Source organism: Schistocerca cancellata, chromosome 3, assembly GCF_023864275.1.
Source record: "Schistocerca cancellata isolate TAMUIC-IGC-003103 chromosome 3, iqSchCanc2.1, whole genome shotgun sequence".
Taxonomy (NCBI): domain Eukaryota; kingdom Metazoa; phylum Arthropoda; class Insecta; order Orthoptera; family Acrididae; genus Schistocerca; species Schistocerca cancellata.
Genome location: NC_064628.1, coordinates 748,060,674 through 748,087,581, shown reverse-complemented (window position 1 = coordinate 748,087,581; position 26,908 = coordinate 748,060,674). Strand labels below are relative to the sequence as shown.

The following is a 26,908-nucleotide window of genomic DNA, read 5'->3' as shown; positions in this document are numbered from 1 at the left end:
AAAGTTTGGAAGGTAGGAGACGAGGTACTGGCAGAAGTAAAGCTGTGAGTACCGGGCGTGAGTCGTGCTTCGGTAGCTCAGTTGGTAGAGCACTTGCCTGCGAAAGGCAAAGGTCCCGAGTTCGAGTCTCGGTCGGGCACACAGTTTTAATCTGCCAGGAAGTTTCAGATAAGTTCATGGTTGTCAGGCGAGGCACTATCACTCCAGCTCTCCTGCCATTTAGTATCCATGATGAAGTTGGCAGCTGACAAAATATATAACTATATATCTAAAAACAAAGATGATGTGACTTACCAAATGAACGTGCTGGCAGGTCGACAGACACACAAACGAACACAAACATACACACAAAATTCAAGCTTTCGCAACAAACTGTTGCCTCATCAGGAAAGAGGGAAGGAGAGGGAAAGACGAAAGGATGTGGGTTTTAAGGGAGAGGGTAAGGAGTCATTCCAGTCCCGGGAGCGGAAAGACTTACCTTAGGGGGAAAAAAGGACGGGTACACACTTGCACACACACACACACACACACATATCCATCCACACATATACAGACACAAGCAGACATATTTAAAGACAAAGAGTTTGGGCAGAGATGTCAGTCGAGGCAGAAGTGTAGAGGCAAAGATGTTGTTGAATGACAGGTGAGGTATGAGTGGCGGCAACTTGAAATTAGCGGAGATTGAGGCCTGGTGGATAACGGGAAGAGAGGATATATTGAAGAGCAAGTTCCCATCTCCGGAGTTCGGATAGGTTGGTATTAGTAGGAAGTATCCAGATAACCCGGACGGTGTAACACTGCGCCAAGATGTGCTGGTCGTGCACCAAGGCATGTTTAGCCACAGGGTGATCCTCATTACCAACAAACACTGTCTGCCTGTGTCCATTCATGCGAATGGACAGTTTCTTGCTGGACATTCCCACATAGAATGCATCACAGTGTAGGCAGGTCAGTTGGTAGATCACGTGGGTGCTTTCACACGTGGCTCTGCCTTTGATTGTGTACACCTTCCGGGTTACAGGACTGGAGTAGGTGGTGGTGGGAGGGTGCATGGGACAGGTTTTACACCGGGGGCGGTTACAAGGGTAGGAGCCAGAGGGTAGGGAAGGTGGTTTGGGGATTTCATAGGGATGAACTAAGAGGTTACGAAGGTTAGGTGGACGGCGGAAAGACACTCTTGGTGGAGTGGGGAGGATTTCATGAAGGATGGATCTCATTTCAGGGCAGGATTTGAGGAAGTCGTATCCCTGCTGGAGAGCCACATTCAGAATCTGATCCAGTCCCGGAAAGTATCCTGTCACAAGTGGGTCACTTTTGTGGTTCTTCTGTGGGAGGTTCTGGGTTTGAGAGGATGAGGAAGTGGCTCTGGTTATTTGCTTCTGTACCAGGTCGGGAGGGTAGTTGCGGGATGCGAAAGCTGTTGTCAGGTTGTTGGTATAATGCTTCAGGGATTCCGGACTGGAGCAGATTCGTTTGCCACGAAGACCTAGGCTGTAGGGAAGGGACCGTTTGATGTGGAATTGGTGGCAGCTGTCGTAATGGAGGTACTGTTGCTTGTTGGTGGGTTTGATGTGGACGGACGTGTGAAGCTGGCCATTGGATAGGTGAAGGTCAACATCAAGGAAAGTGGCAAGGGATTTGGAGTAGGACCAGGTGAATCTGATGGAACCAAAGGAGTTGAGGTTGGAGAGGAAATTCTGGAGTTCTTCTTCACTGTGAGTCCAGATCATGAAGATGTCATCAATAAATCTGTACCAAACTTTGGGTTGGCAGGCCTGGGTAACCAAGAAGGCTTCCTCTAAGCGACCCATGAATAGGTTGGCGTACGAGGGGGCCATCCTGGTACCCATGGCTGTTCCCTTTAATTGTTGGTATGTCTGGTTTTCAAAAGTGAAGAAGTTGTGGGTCAGGATGAAGCTGGCTAAGGTAATGAGGAAAGAGGTTTTAGGTAGGGTGGCAGGTGATCGGCGTGAAAGGAAGTGCTCCATCGCAGCGAGGCCCTGGACGTGCGGGATATTTGTGTATAAGGAAGTGGCATCAATGGTGACAAGGATGGTTTCTGGGGGTAACGGACTGGGTAAGGATTCCAGGCGTTCGAGAAAGTGGTTGGTGTCTTTGATGAAGGATGGGAGACTGCATGTAATGGGTTGAAGGTGTTGATCCACGTAGGCAGAGATACGTTCTGTGGGGGCTTGGTAACCAGCTACAATGGGGCGGCCGGGATGATTGGGTTTGTGAATTTTAGGAAGAAGGTAGAAGGTAGGGGTGCGGGGTGTCGGTGGGGTCAGGAGGTTGATGGAGTCAGGTGAAAGGTTTTGTAGGGGGCCTAAGGTTCTGAGGATTCCTTGAAGCTCTGCCTGGACATCAGGAATGGGATTACCTTGGCAAACTTTGTATGTGGTGTTGTCTGAAAGCTGACGCAGTCCCTCAGCCACATACTCCCGACGATCAAGTACCACGGTCGTGGAACCCTTGTCCGCCGGAAGAATGACGATGGACCGGTCAGCCTTCAGATCACGGATAGCCTGGGCTTCAGCAGTGGTGATGTTTGGAGTAGGATTAAGGTTTTTTAAGAAGGATTGAGAGGCAAGGCTGGAAGTCAGAAATTCCTGGAAGGTTTGGAGAGGGTGATTTTGAGGAAGAGGAGGTGGGTCCCGCTGTGACGGAGGACGGAACTGTTCCAGGCAGGGTTCAATTTGGATAGTGTCTTGGGGAGTTGGATCATTAGGGGTAGGATTAGGATCATTTTTCTTCGTGGCAAAGTGATACTTCCAGCAGAGAGTACGAGTGTAGGACAGTAAATCTTTGACGAGGGCTGTTTGGTTGAATCTGGGAGTGGGGCTGAAGGTGAGGCCTTTGGATAGGACAGAGGTTTCGGATTGGGAGAGAGGTTTGGAGGAAAGGTTAACTACTGAATTGGGGTGTTGTGGTGCCAGATTGTGTTGATCGGAATTTTGAGGTTTTGGAGGGAGTGGTCCATCGTCATTCTTCCGGCGGACAAGGGTTCCACGACCGTGGTACTTGATCGTCGGGAGTATGTGGCTGAGGGACTGCGTCAGCTTTCAGACAACACCACATACAAAGTTTGCCAAGGGAATCCCATTCCTGATGTCCAGGCAGAGCTTCAAGGAATCCTCAGAACCTTAGGCCCCCTACAAAACCTTTCACCTGACTCCATCAACCTCCTGACCCCACCGACACCCCGCACCCCTACCTTCTACCTTCTTCCTAAAATTCACAAACCCAATCATCCCGGCCGCCCCATTGTAGCTGGTTACCAAGCCCCCACAGAACGTATCTCTGCCTACGTGGATCAACACCTTCAACCCATTACATGCAGTCTCCCATCCTTCATCAAAGACACCAACCACTTTCTCGAACGCCTGGAATCCTTACCCAGTCCGTTACCCCCAGAAACCATCCTTGTCACCATTGATGCCACTTCCTTATACACAAATATCCCGCACGTCCAGGGCCTCGCTGCGATGGAGCACTTCCTTTCACGCCGATCACCTGCCACCCTACCTAAAACCTCTTTCCTCATTACCTTAGCCAGCTTCATCCTGACCCACAACTTCTTCACTTTTGAAAACCAGACATACCAACAATTAAAGGGAACAGCCATGGGTACCAGGATGGCCCCCTCGTACGCCAACCTATTCATGGGTCGCTTAGAGGAAGCCTTCTTGGTTACCCAGGCCTGCCAACCCAAAGTTTGGTACAGATTTATTGATGACATCTTCATGATCTGGACTCACAGTGAAGAAGAACTCCAGAATTTCCTCTCCAACCTCAACTCCTTTGGTTCCATCAGATTCACCTGGTCCTGCTCCAAATCCCATGCCACTTTCCTTGATGTTGACCTTCACCTATCCAATGGCCAGCTTCACACGTCCGTCCACATCAAACCCACCAACAAGCAACAGTACCTCCATTACGACAGCTGCCACCCATTCCACATCAAACGGTCCCTTCCCTACAGCCTAGGTCTTCGTGGCAAACGAATCTGCTCCAGTCCGGAATCCCTGAAGCATTACACCAACAACCTGACAACAGCTTTCGCATCCCGCAGCTACCCTCCCGACCTGGTACAGAAGCAAATAACCAGAGCCACTTCCTCATCCTCTCAAACCCAGAACCTCCCACAGAACAACCACAAAAGTGCCCCACTTGTGACAGGATACTTTCCGGGACTGGATCAGATTCTGAATGTGGCTCTCCAGCAGGGATACGACTTCCTCAAATCCTGCCCTGAAATGAGATCCATCCTTCATGAAATCCTCCCCACTCCACCAAGAGTGTCTTTCCGCCGTCCACCTAACCTTCGTAACCTCTTAGTTCATCCCTATGAAATCCCCAAACCACCTTCCCTACCCTCTGGCTCCTACCCTTGTAACCGCCCCCGGTGTAAAACCTGTCCCATGCACCCTCCCACCACCACCTACTCCAGTCCTGTAACCCGGAAGGTGTACACAATCAAAGGCAGAGCCACGTGTGAAAGCACCCACGTGATCTACCAACTGACCTGCCTACACTGTGATGCATTCTATGTGGGAATGTCCAGCAAGAAACTGTCCATTCGCATGAATGGACACAGGCAGACAGTGTTTGTTGGTAATGAGGATCACCCTGTGGCTAAACATGCCTTGGTGCACAACCAGCACATCTTGGCGCAGTGTTACACCGTCCGGGTTATCTGGATACTTCCTACTAATACCAACCTATCCGAACTCCGGAGATGGGAACTTGCTCTTCAATATATCCTCTCTTCCCGTTATCCACCAGGCCTCAATCTCCGCTAATTTCAAGTTGCCGCCACTCGTACCTCACCTGTCATTCAACAACATCTTTGCCTCTACACTTCTGCCTCGACTGACATCTCTGCCCAAACTCTTTGTCTTTAAATATGTCTGCTTGTGTCTGTATATGTGTGGATGGATATGTGTGTGTGTGTGTGTGTGCGAGTGTGTACCCGTCCTTTTTTCCCCCTAAGGTAAGTCTTTCCGCTCCCGGGACTGGAATGACTCCTTACCCTCTCCCTTAAAACCCACATCCTTTCGTCTTTCCCTCTCCTTCCCTCTTTCCTGATGAGGCAACAGTTTGTTGCGAAAGCTTGAATTTTGTGTGTATGTTTGTGTTCGTTTGTGTGTCTGTCGACCTGCCAGCACGTTCATTTGGTAAGTCACATCATCTTTGTTTTTAGATATATTTTTCCTTCGTGGAATGTTTCCTTCTATTATAAATATATAACTATAAATATATTAAATCTAAATACACTGGAACATTACACAGTAGAAAGATTCCCCACACTAAAAGTTTCACCCAAATCGAGCACAATCACTTTTCAGTATCTCCAGCATCTGATTCTTCACCCACACTAAATGATCCATAATGCTGCTCAGAGTCACTAACACAGTCATCTTCAGTCCCATCCAGGTTATTGGAAATTACTTTTTTTTCTTCTTCATGATAAGTTCTTCTGATATTGACTGCCAGAAGCCAAAATCCCATGGCACACCTTCTGATAAAAAAGTACATATGCAAATGGCCTCCTGGTATCAGAGTTGCTTTGTTCATTATATAATCTCAATAGAATTGTCTTACACTAGCTCTGGATGATGACTAATAAACACATTCAAAGGCTGCAACACACTTGTCATGCTGCCAGGAATAATCACTAGGACAATGTTTCCTTATTTCAGATTTTGTTTCATTCGATTACTAGTGTGCCTGCAAAAACTGTCCCACACAAGTGCTGATTTGAAGTGAAGAAGAGCGCCTGGCCGCTTATTCCACATTGCCAGAATCCATTTAAGACCTGTTCTTCTGTTATCCACTCAATGTCCCAAGCTCTTACAATGATACCAGCTTGGAAGCTTTCTCCCTCAGGGACAGTTTTCTGATTAAAAACCACATATAGTGGCAATTTTTGTCCATCAACCAAATGCTCAGTGTTGCTTTGTCTCGCTGCTTTTCACCATCATATGTACATATTTGTACACTATGCTCCCCTATGTTGTTCACTGTCTGTAGTAGTGCTTGACATATCAGAATAGACTGACATTTGATCTGCATTCCCTATCTGGAAAAGTAAATAACAATTTCTTTGTCACAGTTGGATTACATGAGATATCAAACTGTTTTTCTAATGTGAGGCAGTTTTTGCACAATTGTAGTTTTGCAATGAATAAATAGGTTATTTTGCTGCATAAATCGCCAAATCCATTCATATTGAACTTTAAATTCTATTGGCAAAATGTTTCTTTTATGTGCTATTTTGCAGCCTTCAGTTAGAATTATTTCCACCATAATGACATATTCATGATTCCTATTTTGAATTACAAAATCCAGCAAGTCTTTTCCCTCATCTCAATATTTGCACTTTTGCCCTCAAAATGCACACCGACTTTTTGAACTATTTAAGAATCTCTCTTCACTTGCTCACCACTGATGAACATTTTTTTTCAACATCAACTCTGTGGCCAGCTTCTCACTTTCTGTGTTTCATTGCATGGGCGATAACTTGAAGTATAAATTTCACTGTGTAACTAGTATGCTCCTTTCCCATCGTCATTCACAAACCAAAAGATAACTTTTCTCTTACCCTCAACTTACACTGCCCCTGGAATTACACACGCCACTAGACCTCCCAATAAATCTGGTATTGCCACAACACATGTGTATAAGTCATGTGTAGACAGCCTGGCACATAGTGGCAGAGTGGGTGAAGCTACGATTGTAACAGAGCCATTCTGTTCTGTCTACGTAACAGTAACGAGAGAGAGGGGAGAGGGGGGGGGGGGGCGGGTACAACACTAAGTACTGCCTAATTGGACTTCATCATAAATTTAGTAGTGCAGCTGATATTTGAGATTTAATTTTTACAGTAATCTTGACATTTGTGTAAATATGGTATGTACTTGTTCAGATACATGGGGCTCTGCCTAAGACGACATATTTTCCCAATTGCTTATGGTACAAAATAGCCCTCAACATACACACACTGTATGTTCCTAATGGGATGGATGTGCCATCAAGGTTTGAGGTGTAGACATTTTATATAAACAAAGGCATGTAATTTATGTAGCAGAATGACATTTTTAGTCTTCTTTCCTTGGTATATCGTCATGGTGCAGTCTCTGGGGCCAGTCTGGTGAGGATGGTGGTGGAGTGTATTTCAGCATTTGGATTCTTCACTACCCCATCAGGGATTGCACAACAGATTTTTTTCATTTTACCAGCTAATAAAGTTTCCTTGTCTTTGAGCTTCTTGGCAATTTAAAGAGGTGTGCAGAAGTGGTCTATCATTACATTTTTTCCTTGATTTGGAGATGGCTCCATAAGATGCAGAACAGTGAAATCTCCAGATGGTTGCTTCTGTATAAGTTTGACCTCTTTTCCAAAGTGTGGGAAAGCATTACATATGCACTTTGTCCTACGTCAGCAGCAATACAGAATTTGAGAACATATTTGTTGGGCTTGGATTGAATGAAACTGCATCTTGTTTTGCTTTGAAATAGTAGCTTGTCTATGGTTACATTTTCTCCAGGGCAGTAAGAATGGAAATTGTTTTTCATGAACTTTCCCCAAGTTTTGGATATGAGAGATATGATGTTGGCTGGCAGGCATTTTCTATCAAAATAGAGAAATTTGTTCCTTGGCATAATGTCCTTGATGGGAGTGGGCACTCAAGTGTGTCACCAAATATCAGCTGCAGACATTCCTCAAGTGACAAGGTCCAATCATTGTTTTTTAGTACTTTTTGAGCATATGATTTATATATTTCTGTGATATGTAGCATTGCTTCATCAAAAATAAGACAGGAAGCACTGATGAGAGTTATCTACTTGTTGGCATCTGTAAATAATGGACCCTTCTCTCTCCTCTAGAATGGAGTTATATTGTCAGTGACCATCTTTGCAGAGGCATTCAGCTGGGTGTGCTGTTATAGATGAGATGATGATATATCAACATATGAATCCTCCGCCACTAATCCCTGCTTGTTCACATCTTCATCTTCACTTGTTTCTGGAAAAAAATCCTCATCTTTGTCAGTGAAGTCAATTTCTGACAGACTTCTGTAAGAGATGTAACATTTCTTTAACAGAAAGTCCACACTGTTGACACATTTTTCAAAAATATATTTCATTACAAAGAGTATTACCTGAATGACACGATATAAATTGTGACAGATTGAAATGTGCACATACTAAGACACAACAGTGAGCAGCATTAACTGTGAGTGCTCACTGAGTGTTGCCACTCTATTGTAAGATTGTATTGTAATTAGAAGATAAGTTATTGTAGTTGCAAATTGAGCCATTGTGCCTAATAAGTCATCATAAAGAGGAGAAAAAATTAGGAGAAATCCTATGATTTCGGGAACAAAGTAAAAAGAAAATTGGGCCTGACATTGAAAAGAAAGGCAGGGGTCATGTTGACCCCTTCCACCATGGTAGTGTTAATGAGCGCCGAACATAAAATGCACTGAAAGGGGGAAGGAATAACAGATTTGAAAAATATTATGAAATTTAGGGAAATCACGGAAGACCTAAATCAGGATGGCCAGAAGTGGGGTTTGAACCATTGTCCTCCCGAATGCGAGTCCAGTGTGCTAACAACTGCACCATCTCACTCGGTCAGTGATGGAGAATGCTGTAATACTTTAGCTGGAAAAAGTCCTCCTTCCATTGTAGAACACACAACATGCATGCACATGGCTCTACTGTCTCCAGGCACAACGGTCCAATTGCGACTGCTTCTGACATGAGCAGCAATCTAGCTGTGATGGGTAGTAGGGGTAAGAAAGAGGTGTGAGGTGGGGAGACTGAGGGATACCAGGGTAGGTGTAGGGAAAGATGCTTGTTCTACCTATGAGATGGTGCAGAGATGTGGTGAAGACAGGATAGGGTTGCTAGGTGGAGGATCAAGAGACTGTGCTGGGAGGGGAGGGGAGAAGAAAAGGAGAGAAGAGGAAAGGACTATGTAGGTGCATTGGTTGGCAGGGGGTGTATGCAATACTGGAGTGTAAGCAGGGAGTAGATAGGCAGATGGGTGAAAGGGACTTGTGAAGTATGAGGCCATGGTAGTTGCGGGAATAAAGGATATGTTGTAGGGAGAGTTCTCATCTGTGCAGTTCCAAAAACTGGTATTGATGGGAGGAATCCAGATAGCACAAGCTGTAAAGCATTTACTAAAGTGAAGCACATAGTGTTGGGCAGCATGTTCTCTCTGCTCTCTGCCTCCTCCCCAGCACAGCCTCTCAACACTGCACCTAGCAGCCTGATCCTGTTCCTGCACATGTCTTTACACTCTCACAGGCAGTACTGGCATGTCCCCCCACATGCACTCTGCTCTTCCTATCACTCCCTACCCTACACTTCTTTCTTACACCCACCCACTACCCAACCCCACTGCATTACTGCTCCCGCTAGGCACAGTCACAGTCAGGCTGTAATACCCAACGACAGTGGCCATCTGTGTGTGAGTTATGCTTGTGGAAGAGAGAGAGAGAGAGAGAGAGAGAGAGAGTGTGTGTGTGTGTGTGTGTGTGTGTGTGTGTGTGTGTTCTACTTCTGAAGAAGGAGTCCGAAATCTTCAGTATTACTGCATTACGCAGACATGACAAAAGTCATTGTATACCCCTAATATCATGTCGGACCCCCTTTTGCCTGGTGTACTGCAGCAACTTGGTGTGGCATGAACTCAGCAAGTCACTGGAAGTCCCCTGCAGAGATACTGAGCCATGCTACCCTTATAGTTGTCCATAACTCTGAATATGCTGCCACTGCAGGATTATGTGCATGAACTGACCTCTCGATTATGTCCCAAAAATGTTCGATGGGATTCATGTTGGGTGGTGTGGGTGGCAATATCATTCATTAGAACTGTTCTTCCAACTGGTGACATGACACATTGTCATCCATCAAAACATGGTTGTTCTTTGGATACATGAAGTCCATGAATGGCTGCAAATGGCCTCCAAGTAGCTGAACATAACTATTTCCAGTCAGTGATTGGTTCAGATGGACCAGAGGATCCAGTCCATTCCATGCAAACACAGCCAATACGGTCATGGAGCCATCACCAGCTTGCACAGTGCCTTGCTGATAACTTGGCTCCATGGATACGACACACCACCCTTGAACCCTACCATCAGCTCTTACGAACTGAATTTGGGATTCATTGACCAGGCTATTGATTTCCAGCTGTCTAGAGCCCAACAGGTATGGTCATGAGCCCAGGAGAAGCACTGAAGGTGATGTCATACAGTTAGGAGAGGCATTCACATCAATCATCAGTTGCCGTAGCCCATTAACACCACATTTTGCCACACTGTCCTAACAGATATGTTTATTGTACATACCACATTGATTTTTGTGGTTATTTAAGACAGTGTTGCTTTTCTGTCAGCACCAACAACTCTACGCAAATGCTGCTGCTCTCGGTTGTTAAGTGAGGGCCGTCGGCCCCTGCATTGCCTGTGGTGAGATGTAATGTCTGAAATTTGGTATTCTTGGTACACTATTGACACTGTGGATCTCAGAACATTGAATTCCCTAATGATTTCCAAAATGTAATGTCCCTTCTGTCTATCTTCAGCTACCAATCCGTGTTCATAGTCTGTTAATTCCCGTCATGTGGCCATAATCACATCGGAAACGGAAACCTTTTCACATGAATCACCTGAGTACAAATGGCAGCTCTGCCAATGAACGACAGTTTTATACCTTGTGTACGCGATATTACTGCCGTCTGTGCATGTGCATATCGCTAACCTGTGTCTTTTATCACCTCAGTGTATTTTTCATTGTGCCTGTCTGCAAGTCAGTACCTCTTCTATACAGTGAGTAGCAGCCTATCCTGTGCATGTTGAGATGTGAAGAAGTGGTATTTTGTTCAGAAACATTTATTGTTTATCAGTGGCAAGAAAAAGCAGTTGTGCCTGCAAGTGAGCATACAGTACAGAATTTATAGCTAAATAAGTAGTCTTCTTCTCACCATCAACAAAGGGCGCAGTGAAGTGCGCACCAGAGATCACAGATTCAGCGCTTCAGACAGCCCAAGAACAACCAGTATCCCCAATAACAAAACCAGTCTCCATTGAAGGAGATGCACTAAAATATAAAACAGGGAAGAAATCATTTGAAGGTGCCAGGCCATGATGTGCCAGAGCTAAATAGTGAATGAGTGATGATCCAAGCACAGGTGACATGGCTGTTGAAATCTACTTGATGTTACCACCAGTAAACCACTTTTAACAGCCCCCAACCTCCACCCCACCCACATATCCACCTACCATCTTCCTACCACAAAATCAGTAGCAGATTTATGTCTGTTGCAGTGTGGTTGGTACATACATTTTAGTTAAGTGACCAGCTGGGCACATCTACCTGTTTAGCATTTTGTTATGTTAGTGACTGTTGTCATTTGTATTAAATTTTTATCAAGAACTTAAGGACTGATTTAGTTTGTTTTTGTGTGTTTTCGTGAAATATTTCGTATTTACTTTAGAGACAACATTTAACTTTTTACGGTTCTTTATTGTCAATTTTACTTGTGCCTAATAAGACCCAAATCCAGACTAAATGAGCAAAACTGACTGAAAAATGCTGTACCTGTTGGAATAGCTATCAGTGCTTTTCATCTCTAAAATTGCATGTGCAGCTGCTAGCACCACCTGAAGGCCAGTGTGTTTACCACACTATGTCGTAGCTGTATGAACAATGGGAGTGAGCCTGATGTTTTGTTTGATAAGTGAAGTGCAGCTACTAATGGCAGAGAAGGTGGAAGCCAGTTTTCATTGGTGTTGAGCTGTTACTTGGAAAGTTGCTTAAATTTATGCAGTTAGTAATGAAGAAATAATTGGAGTGCAAGATGGGCCATTTGCATGTTAACACAATATCATGATGCAAAAATACTACAGGCACTCAACAGAAATACATCCTAACACATTGAAGGAAAAGTGACTGAGAGTGATAATGGAGAAGGAACTGTACATTGGTCTGAGATTTCCAAAACTTCAGAAGTGTTGTACAGAATATTGATGACTGAACGTTGGATCATATTTATGAGGACATGGTTACAATTCATATAATTCATTTGAAATTCAGTGATTATTCCTGAAACTGAGAAATACTTAACAGGGATTCTTAGTTGATATGTGAAGGTTAATTGGTGTCAATAAATCATTTGTATTTTCTTTTATAAAAAGTTGACTAAACATCTTTAATCGTATAGATCAACATCTTGGACTAGATAAATTTGGATTTTCACAGACTCCAGAATCCACTAAAATGGAGTTTGCACTTTACAATTTTGTATTTTTTGCATCATCATTGTCCTTCATTTCAGTTTTTGGTAGTTTGCTGAGGAGCTACATATAACCCATGTTTTCTTTTGTACGGATCTCAGACTCCTCTATTATGCTAAGTCATCCCAGTGTAAATATTTGTTCAGTTTTTAGATACCCTTTTCATAAAATTGTAGGCTTCTTCTTTGTTTTCCAACTTCAGGACATATCTTATTCTTTACAGTAATTGGAGACTTCCTATCTAATACATGATGGTCAGGGCACCACATCTCAAATTTTTATTCAAATAATCTTTAGAAGGGGCATTCCATCTTTCTCAACTATAAATTTTAATGTGCTTTCTGTGAGGTCAACAGAAACTATTGCAAATAAATCACCATAAACATAACCTCAACACATTGCACATCAAAATACAAACAATCCCCAGTTGTCTGTCCTCTGCTAAACAGTACAAGGGATTCCTGTCTAACCCGGGAAGCGCACTCATGCACAAATATGCACACATAGTTGCACTGTTGAAAATGTAAGTGTATGGCCAAAGTTGAAAAGAAAAAAGGCATTTTGTAGATACATCTCAAGTGTTGCATGTGTTAGTATATAATGTTTCAAGCAAATGTTTAGCTTCTGGCCAAATAATACATGACACTTGCATGTCTTGTGGTCATAACTGTCTGTCAGGTAGCATTGTTTTTTTCAGTGACTTGTGTTTCTCTAGACTCTAGGTTAGATAAACCTTCAAACATATATTGTACACAAATGAAGAGTTTTAGAGATAAGTGACTTGATGGAAAGTGGAATAGACACACATCCTTCTTCAAAAGTTGTTTTCATTCATATTTAGCTGTTTGAACTGGTTAGTTCCCATATAAGTAATTTAGTGTGTGTGATTGTGAAGCAGAAGTCAAGTACTCTAAAATCTTATCATGATCAGTTGTGATTTCCGTTTATTCCAGGAGTGCTAGCATCTGGAGACTGCAAACATGGAATTCATGTATGGAGGCCTCAAGAAAGCTGGACAGGTTGGCATGTTGATCAGAGACCTCTAATTGGTCACACATCATCAGTGGAAGATCTTCAGTGGTCACCTAATGAACCTAATGTGTTGGCTTCATGTTCTGTGGATAAAAGGTGAGTGAAGGATGGATGGATGGATGGATGGATGGATGGGGATGGATGGATGGATATGTATAGAGGAGGAGGGAGGGGAGACGTGCTTTGTTAGATCTTTAGGCTGCTAACTTCACAACATTCAAAAGTGCAGTACTCTTGGTCTTCATGAGGTATGTTAAATATTTCAAGAGGTGGCAGCTGTTAAATATTTCAAGGGGTGGTAGCATGGAAAATTTGAAATTAGGAAGTTCATATAAACAAATACTTTTACAGTGAATGTATTTATAGCAGTTTCAATGTTTTACATGAAACAAACCTCATGGCATTGATAAAGACCATGCAAAACACTTATTGAGCAGATTACTGGTGCAGAATAACCAGACTAATCCAAAACAGCTTAAACTAAATTTGAAAATTTTTTACGACGTTACCAGTAGGTCTTCAGAGGATATCTTGGCATTTTTTAGTGAGTGTAACACAGTTCATATGGTTATCAACAGATATGTTCCTTGTACAGGGTGAGGCAGTGAAACGGCACGATTTCGATAGTGGTTGTCGGGCGCGGAGGGGGGTTGCGAGAGTGGGGGAAGTGACCTTGGGCGTCTAGAGTGGTGGAAGTTTCAGTAGCCATGGAGCGTTGGTCGAGTGCGCAACGTGCATATGCCGTAAAGGCATATTACAAAAACGCGGATAGTGTGGCTGGTGCTCAACGCGCCTTTCGTCGTGAATTCAACCTGCCGCCACGGGCTCCCGTGCCATCAAGGAAAGCCATTCTCCTTTGGGTTAAAACCTTTGAAGCTACTGCTAGCACAACAAAGAAAAGAGGCGGCAGCACAAAAACAATCCGGACACCCGAGAACATTAATTGTGTGCGCGAAGCGTTGGGACGAAGTCCGCGAAAATCCGCGAGACGGCACAGCGCAGAACTTGGTCTCAGCAATCGATCAGTAAGACGGATTTTGAAGAGTGACCTTCACTATCATCCATACAAAATTCAGGTAGTGCAAGCCCTTAAACGTAATGACTACAATAACCGTATACGCTTTTGCCAGTCAATGCTTAACGTTATTGAACGAAATGAAGAAAGAGTGCATAACTTATGGATGAGTGATGAAGCCCACTTTCATCTTAGTGGGTACGTAAATAAGCAAAACTTCAGATATTGGTCCTCAGATAACCCACACGAACTTCATGAAAAACCTCTCCATTCTGAAAAAGTAACAGTCTGGTGCGCAATGTCATCTCGTGGAATCGTGGGGCCCTATTTTTTTGAAGATGAAGATGGCAACACAGTGACGGTAAACTCTGGACGTTATGCTGACATGTTGACCATTTTTGGTCTGCCTGGAATTGATCGACATGATCCAGATGCTGAAACACTCTTCCAGCAAGATGGTGCAACAAGCCTTACTGCTAATGTCTCAACGGAATTGCTCAGACTTGCATTTCCACGACGTCTAATCAGCAGGAATGGCGATTTCCCCTGGCCTGCCCGTTCACCAGATCTGACGGCACCAGACTTTTTTCTTTGGGGCTACCTCAAGTGCAAAGTCTTCCAGGAAAATCCACCAAGAACAAAAGAAGACCTGAAGGAGCGAATTCGACAGGAAATTAACAACATTCCAGTACAGATGCTACGAAACGTCATGGGACAATTTCATCTCAGGCTTAGACAATGTGTGCAAAACCAAGGACGATACCTGACTGACACCATATTTAAAAAATGATTGTTTTTAAGTTAAATCTTTAATTTCCACTCTTGTACTTGAGATCCATGTTCAACTATTATGATTTTACTTGTAAATAAATCTTTGGTGGTTTTACAAAATCGTGCCGTTTCACTGCCTCACCCTGTATTTACTTGCTCTAAAATATTTAAATACCATTTTGCTGGGTAAGTCTTCCTTGACTTCAACGGTATATTTTCAGTTCAGTTATCTGCTTCATAGGTATAATTCAAATATTTTTCTTACCATAGGCATCACTTTAAACTGCATTCCTGATAGATTCAAACAACTGTCATGAACTTCAGGAATCTATTGGAAGACATTATTTTTTCAATACATACATGAATGGGTAATTGAGTATCTAGACTTGATGTGGATACTGTTCTTGGTGCATTGACTAAACACAGGATATGCAGATACTCCTGAGAGTCTTCACATCTTTTGGACTGTTTACCTGCCAGGTACAGAACTCGGTGATCATCTAGCTGATTGTCATGTTACAGAGCGTCAGGCTTTCATCTGTGCATTAGAGCTGCATGTCTGACCTTCAAACTGTGCATGTGATGCCACAAGGCTGATCTTTGAAGGGCTCTCATATAACTCTACAAGATTTGAACCCCTACTTGATCTCTCTTTATTCAACACATAATTAGCCACTGAAACAATGAGTACTGCTCCAATGAGATGATCTGACCAATAAACATGCAAGTGAAATGTGCGAAACCAATGTGGGCTCAATTCAAATCACAAAACTGAAGTACACAAGCAAGTAAAATAACTAGGCACTGATTATATGGCTTGAAAAATGTCCAAAAAAATAAAAGGCATTTCTAAAGAGACTAACTTAAAAGTTTTTCCTCCTTTTTGCAATCTATTGTGTATGGAGTAACTTGTGTAAGCGGGAGATCCCGGGTTTGAGTCCCAGTTGGGGCACACATTTTCAACTGTAAGCAGTTACAAAGGTCTGGCATCATATTCGTATAGATGAGGCTTACCGGCCAATGATCATCTGCAGTGCGGATGCACTCACATTGGTCAAACTCTTACAGGATTTGGTAAATTGACTGCCGCGAGTAATGATTATAGTGGGTAGGGGTACTACAAATCTAGTGTGTGGACAACAAGCTTGAAATGTGGGTCTCACGGGGAGTGTGCCAGAGATAAGTTCCTGCAGTCGCACTATCCTCTTGTGTTCTTGATGGCTCAGTCGGATAGAACGTCTGCCATGTAAGCAGGGTTCAAGTCCCGGTCAGGGCACACATTTTCAACTGATCCCGTTGATATTTATCAATGCCTGTAATTAGTTACAAAGGTTTGGATTTCACTGTGATTTCATTCTTTAAGGGCTGCAAGATCACTAATGGTGTCTGTTCCTTTGGACACCATATTTGTTGTGGATTGGCAAGACAGCCAACCCACTATGAGGAAGCCGAAAGGCACGCGTTTAAGCTCACGCAGGCTGGCGTGAGGTCTGGAACAGGACACGGAAATGAGACTAGTAAAAAAACGTACGTAGCTTCTGGAACACTTAACTTTAATCCATAATTGGTGAACATTGCTCTTGACGGTACATGTTTTACAGCATCAATAGTAACTGGTAATGGCGCCTTGCTAGGTCGTAGCAAATGACGTAGCTGAAGACTATGCTAACTATCGTCTCGGCAAATGAGATCGTAAATTGTCAGTGAACCATCGCTAGCAAAGTCGGCTGTCTAACTGGGGCAAGCGCTAGGAAGTGTCTCTAGACCTGCCGTGTGGCAGCGCTTGGTCTGCAATCACTGATAGTGGCAACACGCGGGTCCTACGTATACTAGCGGACCGTGGCCGATTTAAAGGCTACCACCTAGCAAGTGTGGTGTCTGGCGGTGACACCACATTCCTCCCCCGCAAATCGGCGCACGGTTGTGGCATAAGGCTTCCGCCCGCCGTGGGGAGGACCCCATGTTGACATATGCGACGAGGTGGGGAGCCTAACAACAGGCGAGGCTGTGCCACCCGCACCCTGCCATTTGGACCGAGGGGAGCTAGGAAACGCCTGAAAACCTGCTTCAGGGTGCACGCCAACAAGCGGTGTATGCGCCCGTAGAGAGACAGGAGGGGCCGAAGGGTCGACCTCCATCGGGCCGGGGCACCTGACGGGCGAAGACGACAAATGGTCCGGAGCGGGCAAGACTTCCCTGTCGGAGGACAACTGGTCACGGGAAGCGATCGGCGGCGTGTGACCCAGGGAGGCGCCCGGCGGTTGCAGCGACGCGTCCAATGTGGGCGTCGCCGGCAGGAGAACAGGCGGCGGTGGCGGCGGCGGCGGCTCGTCGCCATGGGGCAAAATGGAAGGCATCGGCGGTAACACCTGGGGCTGAGGCGAGCCAGTAGATGGGTCCCCAGGGCGCTGACCGGACGGCACCGTCGCTGAAAGCAGACGGGGAGCGGCAGATCCTGTGCGACGACAAAGGCGCAGCTGATTGAGATGCCGACGCACCTCACCAGAGGCCCCCAAAACCAGATACAGAGTGCGGCCGAGGCAGCGAGGAATGCGCCCTGCGAGCCAACGCCGTGAACCTCGATAGTTGCGGTAGTAGACAACGTCGCCTGGGGTAAAAGCAGGTGTCTGCCGCTGCACAGGAACCTGATGCAGTGGATGTAGCTCAGCCGGCGAGCGACCATCCCGAGGCTGAGAGTGATACGAGGACAATAAGAGCAATAATGCGTCCTCCCGAGAATGTGACTCTTTCAGCTTCAACATCTGTGACTTGAAAGTCCTGACCAATCGTTCAGCGGCACTGTTTGAGTGTGGCGAAAACGGCGCGGACGTCAGATGTTGAATGCCATTGGCCTTGCAGAATGACTGAAATTCTGCAGACATGAATTGTGGGCCATTGTCGGAAACAATAGTCTGTGGAAGACCTTCAATGCAAAAGATAGCGGATAACGCTTGGATGGTGGCAGATGACGTCTTGGAAGACATCCGGACAACAAAAGAAAAATTACTGAATGAATAGACCAGAACCAACCATCGAGCATTCCAGAAGGGACCAGCAAAATCGATGTGTAAGCGTTGCCAAGGGGAAGTGGCTTTTGGCCATGCAAAGAATTTCCGCGGTGGTGCTGATTGTTGTTCGGCACACACTATGCAAGAAGAGCACATATTCATAATCGCGGCATCGATTCCGAACCAAGTACAGTGCTGACGAGCAAGTTGTTTCGTTCGCACTATACCCCAATGTCCTTGGTGGAGAAGCCGTAAGACAGGACTGTAACGAACATGAGACCACGACCCTGGACTGATCATTATCAGAACGCAACAGCAAAACACCACGTCGTACAAAAAGTCTCTCCTTGTGAGCAAAAAATCGGCGAACCAACGGATCCCCGATCAGTGACTTTGACAAGGGCCATTGTGTAGCAACAAAATGCAGAATGGTAGCAAGGACAGGGTCGGCAGCTGTGGCTGTAGCTACACAACGAAAATCAATCGAATGCTCTATCCCCAGCAACAGACAAACGGGACAACGCATCGGCGTTTCCGTGCTTAGCAGTGGACCGATACAAGATATTGTAGCGGTACTGCGAGAGGAAAATAGACCAGCGAATGAATTTCTGCACTGTACATGGAGGTACAGGCTTGGTCGGATGAAAAAGCGATGTCAAAGGTTTGTGGTCTGTGATGATCGTAAAGTGACGACCATACAAGAAATCATAAAACTTTGTAACACCAAATATGAGAGACAATGCTTCTTTCTCGATCTGCGAATAATGTCTTTGCGCAGACGAGAGCAATTTGGACGCAAAGGCAATAGGGCGATCGTGCGAACCATCTTTGTGCGCAAGCACAGCACCGATCCCAAAATCCGATGCATCCACCATCAACAAAAGGGGCTTCAGGGGATCAAATGGCGTAAGGCAAGTATTGGAAAGCAACGCTGATTTCAACTGGCGAAAGGCGCGTTTGCATTCCGTCGTCCAGACGAACGGAACACCTTTACGGCGTAAGCGATGAAGCGGAGCCTGAAATGGAAGAGGCGTGGTGCACATAGCAATGATAATAATTAATTTTTCCCAGCACACTCTGTAGCTGCTTCAAATTCTGCGGCGAAGGCAAGTCTTGTATGGTACGGAGGTGCTCTGGAATGGGATGTATGCCTTGGGCATTGAGTACATGGCCCAGGTAGGGTAAGTCACGAGCAAAAAACACACATTTGTCCTTCCGCAAGCGAAGACCATTTTGTTGCAAGACCTGAAATAATGTTCTGAGATTGGCTAAATGTTCGTCTTCCATCTTTCCAGAGATCACAATATCGTCCAGAGAGTTTGCTGCAGTAGGGACCGACGCACAAACAGTTTGTAGATATTGCTGAAACAATGCAGGGGCGGATGCACATCCGAATGGCAGTCGTTTGAATCGGTACAAACCAAGATGCGTGTTAACCACCAAGACGCGCTGGGATTCTTCGTCCACCGGTATTTGCAAGTACGCATCTGCTAGATCTAACTTCGAAAAATATTTACCCGGGCACAGTGTGTCAAAAAGATCTTCCGGGCGGGGTAAAGGAAAAGTTGCAGTCACTAGTTGGAGATTCACTGTTGCCTTGAAGTCCACACAAAGTCTCAATTTTCCGGAAGGTTTTTGCAAAATTACTAAGGGTGATGCTCAGAGAGAAGCCTGCACACATTCAATTACACCTTGTGATTCCAAATCGTGTAATGTTTTTGCGACCTCATCACGCAATGCATGGGGAACATTGCGCGCTCTGAAAAATTTTGGTTGCACGTTTACTTTCAGTTCCAAATGTGCTTTATAGTTCTTAGCGCAACCAAGGCCCGGTGCAAAAATGTCCGCAAATTCTTCACATAGACGAGAAACATTGGCTGAAGGCACAGTCTGGTTCACTGATAGGACCTGATTTACTATAGACAAGTCAAACAACTGAAATAAATCGAAGCCAAACAAATTCACTGCAGAAGAAGAACGAAGGATGTAAAATGACACAAGTTTTGTTTGTCCTTTGTATGATGCAAGAAGGCTGCACTGTCCTAACACAGGGATCGCTTGTCCTGAATAACTACGTAACTTAACATTTGCGGCACGCAACGGAGGTTTGCCCAGCTGTTTGTAAGTGTCTTGATTGATCAATGAAACTGCAGCTCCGGTATCTAGCTGGAATGGTATCACTTTGGCGTTAATGTCCAAGTCCACAAAAAGTGTATTGTCCTGCTGACGACAAGAGCGACTGTCTCGGGCAACGTGAACTGACACTGGTACAGAATCACTTGCGACTTGACAGGATTTCCGGTGATGTCGACGCACACCATTTGTGGGACGAACACAGTCACTGTGAGAGAGAGTAGCACTGGGCGGAGTGGAATGAACTACATGAATTTCCATGGGCGAAGTGTCGCGAGCCTGAATATCCTTGGTTCGATTCCGATTCCGGCGCAAAGCAATGGGCCTGGAATAGTTCTGAGCTTCCGATCGGAGCTTTTTCTGGCAAACACTTTGAACATGGCCTTTTTTATTACAGAAAAAGCAAATAGCCTGGCGTGACGGGCAATTCTCACGCGAATGTCTAGTAGCACACCGCGGGCATGATTTCACTGCATTGGCTTGCTGGCGCGGTACACGTGGCTGAGAGCCAGGCGGCTTTGGCGCGGCCAGGCACGAGGACTGTTTACCGTTCCGTGCAGCTCGCCCGGCGGGCCGGTTAACCTGACACACGGGTGGCGAAGTTTCAAATGATTTCTGAGCAAAGTCAAGTGTGTCCTGCCGATCCAATATGTCCATCACTTGTTGAAGGGAGGGATTGACTAGTTTCAAAATCTGTTCCCGTATACAAACATCAGAAACGTTCTGTGCAGTTGCATCACGTACCATAGTATGTGAATAAGGGAGTCCACATTGACACTCAAAAGCACAATCCCTAGTAAGGCCTTGCAAGGTTGCAACCCACTCCCTATTAGTCCGACCGGCCGTACGTTTTGTACGAAAGAAGGTATACCTTTTCGCAACTACATTGACTGATTCTTTGAAATATGCGTCTAATGCAGAGAAAATTTCGTCGTAGGACAGAGTTGCTACGTCGCGTCGGGGAAATAATTTGACTATCACACGGTACATGTGGACGCCGCCGGACGAAAGGAGATAAGGGTGCTGCTCATTACCTTGAATTCTGTAGGCGGCGAGATGGAATCCAAATTGGCGTGACCACTCCGTCTAGCTTTCCAGTGCAGCATCAAAAGGACGAAAAGTTGGTGCAACTGCGTGTTGTGGCAGCGTGAGCAGTGGAGCGGCAGCTGCCGCATTGTTTTGCATTGCACGTTGACCCTGGACGAGCTGTCCAAGGGCATCCAGTAAGGCCTGCGTCTGCTGGTTCTGTAAGCGATAAAATTCGGACAGTACATCTGGAGATTGTGGCGAAGCCATTACACAAGTAAATCAGGGCAGTATAGTTACGAACGCAATTTGGCCTCGTCGCCAAACTGTTGTGGATTGGCAAGACAGCCAACCCACTATGAGGAAGCCGAAAGGCACGCGTTTAAGCTCACGCAGGCTGGCGTGAGGTCTGGAACAGACACGGAAATGAGACTAGTAAAAAACGTACATAGCTTCTGGAATACTTAACTTTAATCCATAATTGGGCAAAACCGCTCTTGACGGTACATGTTTTACAGCATCAATAGTAACTGGTAATGGCGCCTTGCTAGGTCGTAGCAAATGACGTAGCTGAAGACTATGCTAACTATCGTCTCGGCAAATGAGATCGTAAATTGTCAGTGAACCATCGCTAGCAAAGTCGGCTGTCTAACTGGGGCGAGTGCTAGGAAGTGTCTCTAGACCTGCCGTGTGGCGGCGCTCGGTCTGCAATCACTGATAGTGGCGACATGCGGGCCCGACGTATACTAACGGACCGTGGCCGATTTAAAGGCTACCACCTAGCAAGTGTGGTGTCTGGCAGTGAAACCACAATATTCATGTGACTTGTGTTGGTCTCTTGTAAGACTCAAAAAGACTAAAATATTTCACTGTACATTGTCCATTATTGAGTATGGTAAAGACTAGTGTTTTTTAGTATCGATGCATTACTGACAGAACTGGCAAGTTCCCAAAAGAACATAGATTTGTAGCCAGACGTTGTTGTCGGTAGAGAGCTGTCAGTGATTAAGACAATGTGTTCAACCTTCTGATGTTACCACAGAATATACCTGTAACAGGAGTTTTCAGAGACTTTGAAAATAATTTCATCTGATCTGTCAGTTTGTCAGATTTGGATGTTCAGATGATTGATGACCATACTGAAACACAGACTGATTGGAAGTAAATGGGAAATTTTAAACTGAATTCTGTTTTAGTTGGTTTTCAGCATGGAAGTCATGAGAAATGTTAATATTGTTTGTGAAATTGTTTGCGAAACCATAGGAGAAATGAATGATACAGACATCAGTGTTGATGGTAGTCATACAGTTAGATTTATGACATGTTACAAACATTGAGTAGAACTTCTCCAAATACTAGAATCACACATTTCACTGTTAGTGGGACAATCGTCACAAAGTTACACATCATTGTGACAGGATCATTCTCCAATGGAATTTGTGAAACTAGCTTCTTGTGGTAACTATGTTGGAAAGTTGTAGTGGAATGTGAATAATTTAGGAGTAAAGCAGACTACTCAATGAATAAGTATTGAGTTGTCAACTGGCACATACAAAACAGAAAGAAAACTTGCTAGCTTTCGGGATGAATCCTTCAACTTCCTGAGATCTGCAAGTAGTTGTCGTGAGAATTTCTTTTAAACAGATTCTGTTTATGTATTAAGCAGAAGATAGTGAAAGGAAATGCACAAAAATTTTAAATTTTTAAAAAATCTTTATTTTTCTGGAGTGTCCATTACAATGGGCACTGGGATGTGGTGATATGTAAGCAAGCATTAGAAAGATAGAAAAAATGTAAGAAAAATTACTAGATACCACATGTTTATCAGTGCTAATTATTAATTTAAAACAGATATAAACTGTGACACTTTCATTTCTGATGATACTCAGAGAATGGTTATTATTTGAAGTTAGACAGATGAAAGCTGAACAACGTTGGCAATTTATTTTCATTTTATTTGTGCAGCTAGTGTTCTTACTCTTCATGTCATTTTTCAACTCAGCCATTTCTAGAAAATGGGGTACAGTAGGTGGGCATGATTGTGAGGGTGATAGTCTTTGCTCTTTTGGAGTTGAGTCCCCATCCTCCCCTTCAGAATATTGTTCTTCTTCACCACTTAATAAATCAAAGTGCTGCAGGGTACTCTTCTTTGATTCATCATTATTAATTCCGCCAATACTGTACTGAATTGAGCTGTTGGCATTATGAAATGAAAAATAGTTTTACAGTCCACTTTCTGGTTCAGATCATTATCCTTTCAATCATGTATGTGCCATCCTTATCTTTATTGTGGCACCGGATTACTGCTGGATGGGGAACCTTATTGTATCTCCCATCTTTCTTCAACCATCTTTTACATTGATCTATGGACTGTTTCCCAATATTGGTAGATGCAGTTACGACTGGCTTTTGTTATGCCGTTTTACAATAGAAATAAGTTAGTCTTTCCTCACTATCTGGTCAGCAGACCCACAGCCTTGATTTGAAAGAACCTTTTTTGCTGTCAGATGGGCTGTGCTGGGTATTCTTGACTTCATTATTTTTCCAGTGGCGGGCAAGTTTTTTTCAGCCAGTGACTCTAGTAAGGGCACAGAGGTAAATCATCTATCAAAAAGAATGTGTTCCTTTTGGAAGATTCCAGCGAAGTGTGAGGATTGCTGAAGCTCCTATTTGTTCTTTTAATTGTTGACCAGTCACCTCAGGGAAGTTCCTTACCCTGATAAAACTCACAGTGAAGGACTTGTCCTAAAGGAGAAACCAACACAAAATTTTTAAGCCCTTCTGGATTTAGCTTTCATGAAATACTTTTTTTCTTTGCACCTTCTGAAGTTTGAGGCAAAATCAGACATGCTCTCTTTACACATTCCAAAAGTGGCCTTAGTTTCCACAGTTTATCCTGTCTCTTACTTTCTTGTTTGTATCATTATTGTCTGTGTCCTTCAAATGACTTCTAATGGTGAAGCAGTGATCTACAGTCATTTTTTCATAAATGCTAATAACTTGACTTGTTTCATCCCAGCACATCCTGACTCTAGTATATCCCAAACAAGAGATTAGTATTGTTTCCATGGAAAAAAATACTAGCAGTTCCTTGGAAGACAGCTTCAAAGGCCTTCCAGTCTGCTGTAAGTATCTTATTGGTAAACTCAGCCACTTCATTAAAAAAAGGCTGTGTCAAAGTATTGTTGAAAATAGTCCATGATCTGCTTCTCATTGTGTTCTGCCACTTATGTGTGACAGAATATAGGCTTTATCTTTTGCTTTTTTTCCTGTCTTTGCGTGTAATGTTGTCATCAGAATGCTCAGTGTTGCTGCTACACTGTTCACTTGGAAAGGAACATTGTTTTGCTGCACTGCTTCATCTGACAGATCATCTTCCTCCTCCTCTTCCTCGTCCTCAACGACCTCAAGATTTGATATGTCTCCATTCAAACAGTGGGTTAAAATTTCTTCCAAATCATATCCTTTAAGAAAATTATTGTGTTAATATAGTGTCTACTTTCCATGCAGATAATAATAATAATAATAATAATAATAATAATAATAATTTTATTTATTTATTTATTTATTTATTTAGCGTATGGCTAATACAGACATATCATGAAATTACATATACATATGTACATATTGACACACAAGAAACTTAAGTTTGTCTTTACAACTGAATATCCAGTCCTTCAATCCAGCGCACTGCATCTGGAGTTGCTAGCAGGAAGTCCTCTTTGGCGTCGTGATAGGCTCGAATCCTGCATTCACTGACAGTGTGGTGAACAGTCTGGTATGGAGCCCCGCAGTCACAAGCTGGATTAGGCAGCTTCTTCCACTTAAAGAGAGCATCCCTGCATCGCCCATGGCTGGTACGGATTCTGTTGAGAGTAGACCAGTTCTTGCGTGGTAATTCGAATCCACTTGGAAGTTTAGCACCTGAGAAGATGTTATGCAGGTGCAGATCTGTCACTGCTTCCCACCGACCTTTCCATTCTTCAAGAGGTTTGAAATTCTTAGCAACCATGTCAGCAGCATCGCACAGAGTTGGATGACGTGATTTCAGTCTCTTGCGATTTAAAAGTGGCAGGTCGCTATGCACGGGTAGGTTAGAATTCCTGGAAATCTTGTGGAATTCTCTCATAAGGGCAGCACATCTGCGTAGATCAGGAGGCATTATACCGGTTAACAGTGGAAGCCAATAAACTGGAGTAGATCTGATTGTGCCAGATATTATGCGCATTGTCGTATTCAGCTGGGTATCAACAAGCCTAGTATGATGACTATTCATCCAAACAAGTGCACAATACTCAGCACTTGAGTATACCAAGCCCAGAGCTGAAGTTCGCAGGGTGGTTGCTGAAGATCCCCAGGTAGTTCCGCATAGCTTATGGAGGATGTTGTTTCGAGTCCTCAGCTTTTGAGCTAAGTTAAGAAGGTGTTGTTTGAAGCATAGTGTACGATCCAGGATGACACCAAGATATTTTGGGTTCCAATTGTGACGAAGAATTCTGCCTCTGAAACTTACCTCCAGTTTTATGTTCGCCAACTGGTTATTTAGATGGAAGCAACACACTTCTGTTTTACTCACACTGGGTTGGAGTCTCCAGATTTTGAAGTAATTGTCTAATGCAGACAGGACATTGGCTAAAATCTCTTCTGTTGTCTTCATTTCCTGGTGTTTGACGGCTAGAGCCAGGTCATCGGCATAGCAGTATTTTCTGGACGAAGTGTCAGGTAGATCAGATAGGTATAGGTTGAACAGTAAGGGTGAGAGAACTGATCCTTGAGGCAATCCGTTGTTCAGCTTCCTCTTTCTACTTATGTTGCTTCCAGTGATTACCTGGAACTTCCGATCACTTAGCATGCTGTTAATCAGTTGAGCCATTGTTCTGCAGGGTATGACATGGAGAAATTTGTAGATAAGGCCTTCCCTCCACACAGTGTCAAAGGCGGCAGTTAGATCAACAAATGCCACAGATGTTTTCTGCTTCATTTGGTATCCTGACTCTATGAAGGATATGAGAGACAATACTTGGTCGCAGCAGCTACGCCCTGGTCTGAAGCCTGCCTGATCAACTGGAACGTTCTCTAAGATAGCACTACTTATTCTGTTATATATTAGCCTTTCAAAAAGCTTGTAGCAGCAGCTGAGTAGGGAAATGGGGCGATAGTTTTCTACCTTGTTGCTGGGTTTGCCAGGTTTCAGAACAGATATTATCTTCACCTTTTTAAACTCAGATGGAAGTTGACCAGTCAGCAGGATGTCAGTGAAGAATTCTGCCAGCCATTTCTTAGCTTTTCTTCCCATATGGATCAGGAATTCTGGATGGAAACCATCGAATCCAGGTGCCTTAAGAGGTTTGAGGTCCTTCAGTCCAGAGTCAATGTCTGAAACTGTGAAGGGATGGGTATACTCAGATGAGGGAGATGCCTTCTTTTTCAGGTCATGAAGCTGTCGTCTGATATGTCTTGTATGTTTCTTGTCAGGAGGTACTCTTGAGGTAGTAATGATATGGGAAGCAATTTGGTCTGGTGTTACTTCGGAATTTTTTCTGCATGCTGGTGCACTTCCTCCCAGTTTTCTCAGAAGACTCCATGCTTTCCTGCTCGAGTGGGTAAAGT

The 26,908-nt window shown here is 44.2% G+C and overlaps 1 protein-coding gene across 1 annotated transcript in view; it reads left to right on the top strand.

The window, feature by feature from the left end:
* Window positions 1–26,908, top strand: part of LOC126175766 (glutamate-rich WD repeat-containing protein 1) — an 81,718-nt gene that overhangs the window by 21,168 nt on the left and 33,642 nt on the right. The window contains exon 5 of the mRNA XM_049922735.1: window positions 13,267–13,441. Within this exon, the coding sequence (XP_049778692.1) occupies window positions 13,267–13,441 (175 nt within the window). The remainder of the gene's footprint in view (window positions 1–13,266; window positions 13,442–26,908) is intronic.